General features: G+C 34.3%; 1 protein-coding gene across 1 annotated transcript; it reads left to right on the plus strand.

Annotated features, from left to right (window-relative positions):
- Window positions 1–1870: 1870 nt before the first annotated feature.
- LOC101840424 (olfactory receptor 10AG1-like) lies at window positions 1871–2848 on the plus strand (the record flags this gene model as incomplete). The annotated part of the gene is made up of 1 exon (XM_005064596.1): window positions 1871–2848. A coding segment is annotated over one exon (978 nt), but the record flags the coding sequence as incomplete, so codon positions are not given.
- Between the last annotated feature and the right edge of the window lie 268 nt (window positions 2849–3116).

The following is a 3116-nucleotide window of genomic DNA, read 5'->3' on the forward strand; positions in this document are numbered from 1 at the left end:
TTCTCTATAGAAAGATGAAAGTTATGAAAAGTAAAGCACTGGTACCAGGACCTATCACAGGGGCATGAACGGCCCATTACCTATTGTGGGATACCTTGCTCAGCCTTTCTACAGTGGAGAGAGGATTGGTTTGCCTCAACTAGGTATGCTGCACTTTATTGACTCCCCAAGGAAAACCTTACACCCTCTGAGGAGTGGATAGCAGGAGGGAAGGGAAAGACATAGAGGCAGGAGAAGGGGCGGGAGAGGGAACTGGGGTTGGTTTGTAAGACGAAAAATAATTTTTAAATAAAAAAGTAAACCAGAATGATTGCCTAATGGAAAGTTTATTGAGGCAAACTTGTGCACAGGAGAAATGGATCCCTAGGGCAAATGTCACTATTCATATTTAAGAAGAGTTGGCAATCAAAGCAAGCAAAATAAATCTTGCAGAATTACTGTGACTTTCTGGGGGGAAAGGTGTTTATGAGGCTATAACTGATAATCACCAATCACCTGAAAATACTTAAGCTTTTCATGCAAATATCCAAAGGTAAGATGTACGGTTGTTTGTAGTTTGCTTAAATATGGTCATAATTACTAAAAGAGAAAAATTAAAAGGTCATGTGCACTATGAAGTGCATGATTTTTTGTATTATAGACTTTCAGATTTATTACTTATAATATCAAAGTACAGTCGATGTTTCAAGTAACGAAAATAAACATTAGAAATGGAAATGAAGTAAATTTGAAAACTAATAGTAATAAAACATAAATAGGAGAGACTCTTTGAACCCAAATTCACCAATAACTTAATCAAAAGCATCACTATATTGATGTGAAAGGTACAAACTCTTTTCAAGTATGAAAAGATAAAGAACAGTCTTGTTTTACGAACTTAGGAAACAGTATGAAGAAAAATGGAAATGAATCTTCAAACAGTACTCATCTCATTTTTTTTCTGTTAGAAGATGGTAATATGAAGCAACATGAGAATTTTTTTACTTTTGCCTTTAATATTCTGTTTCATATTTGATCACTTGGAGACCCTCAAAATAGTTCAATTGTTTCTCTAAAAATCTCTACATTAAAAACACAGTATTATAAAATGAAAATAAAGAAGAGAAATTGTACTTAAGAATTGGGAAACAGTGTTTAATGTAACTTCCATGAAGGAATTGAAAAATAATATGTAACCGCTATAAATGAAGCTTATTCATTTATAAATATGATTGGTTTTAATTATTTAAAATATATTTCACAGATGTTAAAAAGGAAGTGAAATTTGACAAAATAGTAAAATTGACAAAATAATAAAATACCACTAAAGAAAATACACCTAATTCCAATTTCAATATCAAAACAATAAAATGTTGACATAGGGATGGGAGAAAAATAATACTAAGGATGCTTGATAAATCCTCAAGGAATTACATTATTTTATATTTACCTAAAATTACATACAATGTCTATACAGACACACATGTGCGCGTGCACACACATACACACACACACACACACACACAAACGGATGTATAGTCTTTGTTTATTATTTTATGAACTCTATCTGTTCAAACTCCTGTCTCTATCTTTCCTTGACCCACACAAATTTAGGTTGATTCTCCCTTTTACTTGAAATGCATAGGCTACTGAAATATATTTGAAATGATAATGGGTACTACTCATATCATTATATAAGTACAGCCAAATCTAATATAATAAAACAGATCTTATCACATTGATTTAATTAATTTTAATTATTGTATTTGTTGGCTTCAGAAGTTTCGAGTCTCATTGAAACACTGTAAGTTAATGATATAACTTGAGTTATGTATATTCATGCTCTTCATTCAAGTAAAGTAACAGGGCAATGTAACATAAGATGAATTAATTTACCACCTTTGATGTATTGTCTGTAGATGAACAGAAATTTACAACAGAAACACTGAATGCCTCTTCTCTGATAGAATTTGTTCTACTTGGGTTTTCTGATGTCCCCCATCTCAAGTGGATTCTCTTTGGGATATTTTTGCTCATGTATTTGACTATTCTGATGTGCAATAGCACTATAATGCTAATAACAAGAATTGACTCTGCTCTGCAGACCCCTATGTATTTTTTCCTCAGCAATTTTTCTTTTGTGGAAATCTGTTATGTAACAGTCACTATCCCTAGGATGCTCATGGACCTCTGTACTCTAAAAGGAAATATCTCTGTATTTGCTTGTGCCACACAAATGTGTTTCATCCTTATGCTTGGAGGCACAGAGTGCCTTCTCCTGACAGCCATGGCCTATGACCGTTATGTGGCCATTTGCAACCCACTGCACTATTCTCTAGTCATGAACCACAGGATCTGCATACAGTTGGTAGCTGCTTGCTGGATCAGTGTTATTCCAGTTGTGATTGGACAAACATACCAGATATTCTCGCTACATTTTTGTGCATCTAACAAAATTAATCACTTCATCTGTGACATCCCACCAGTCCTCAAGCTTGCTTGCGGAGATACGTTTGTGAACGAGATAGCAGTCTACATAGTTGCAATGGTGTTTGTTATGGTTCCTTTTGCACTGATCATTTTTTCCTATTGTAAAATTATCTACAGCATCTTGAAATTATCCTCAGCCAAAGGAAGGGCCAAAGCATTCTCCACCTGCTCTTCTCACCTGATAGTTGTATTCCTGTTCTATGGAACTGCTGGCATCACATACTTACACCCCAAGCCAAATCAATCAGAAAGAATTGGAAAACTGTTGTCTCTTTTCTACACCATTTTGATCCCAACTCTGAATCCCATTATATACACTCTACGAAACAAGGATATCATGGTGGCTCTGAGAAAACTGCTCAGTAAGTTAGATGTGTGAGATCAAGGCTTAAAAAGTTCTTATCTGTTTATCATTACATAAAAAGAAAAAAACACATATTTTTATTCTGACATTCTTTGATACTGACTAAATTAATGTTAAACACTCAAATTTTGTCCTGCAGTCTTAATTTCATACTTAATTACAGAGCTTCCATATTTCCTTGTTACAGAATAGATTGGCAGCCCATGTCTGATATCAAGACCTTCTTTTTCACTCGTAGCTAAATACTCTGCTCAGACTGACTGAGAAACTCTATGGCAGATAG

This window comes from Mesocricetus auratus, unplaced genomic scaffold, assembly GCF_017639785.1.
Source record: "Mesocricetus auratus isolate SY011 unplaced genomic scaffold, BCM_Maur_2.0 Super-Scaffold_100004, whole genome shotgun sequence".
Classification (NCBI taxonomy): Eukaryota; Metazoa; Chordata; class Mammalia; order Rodentia; family Cricetidae; genus Mesocricetus; species Mesocricetus auratus.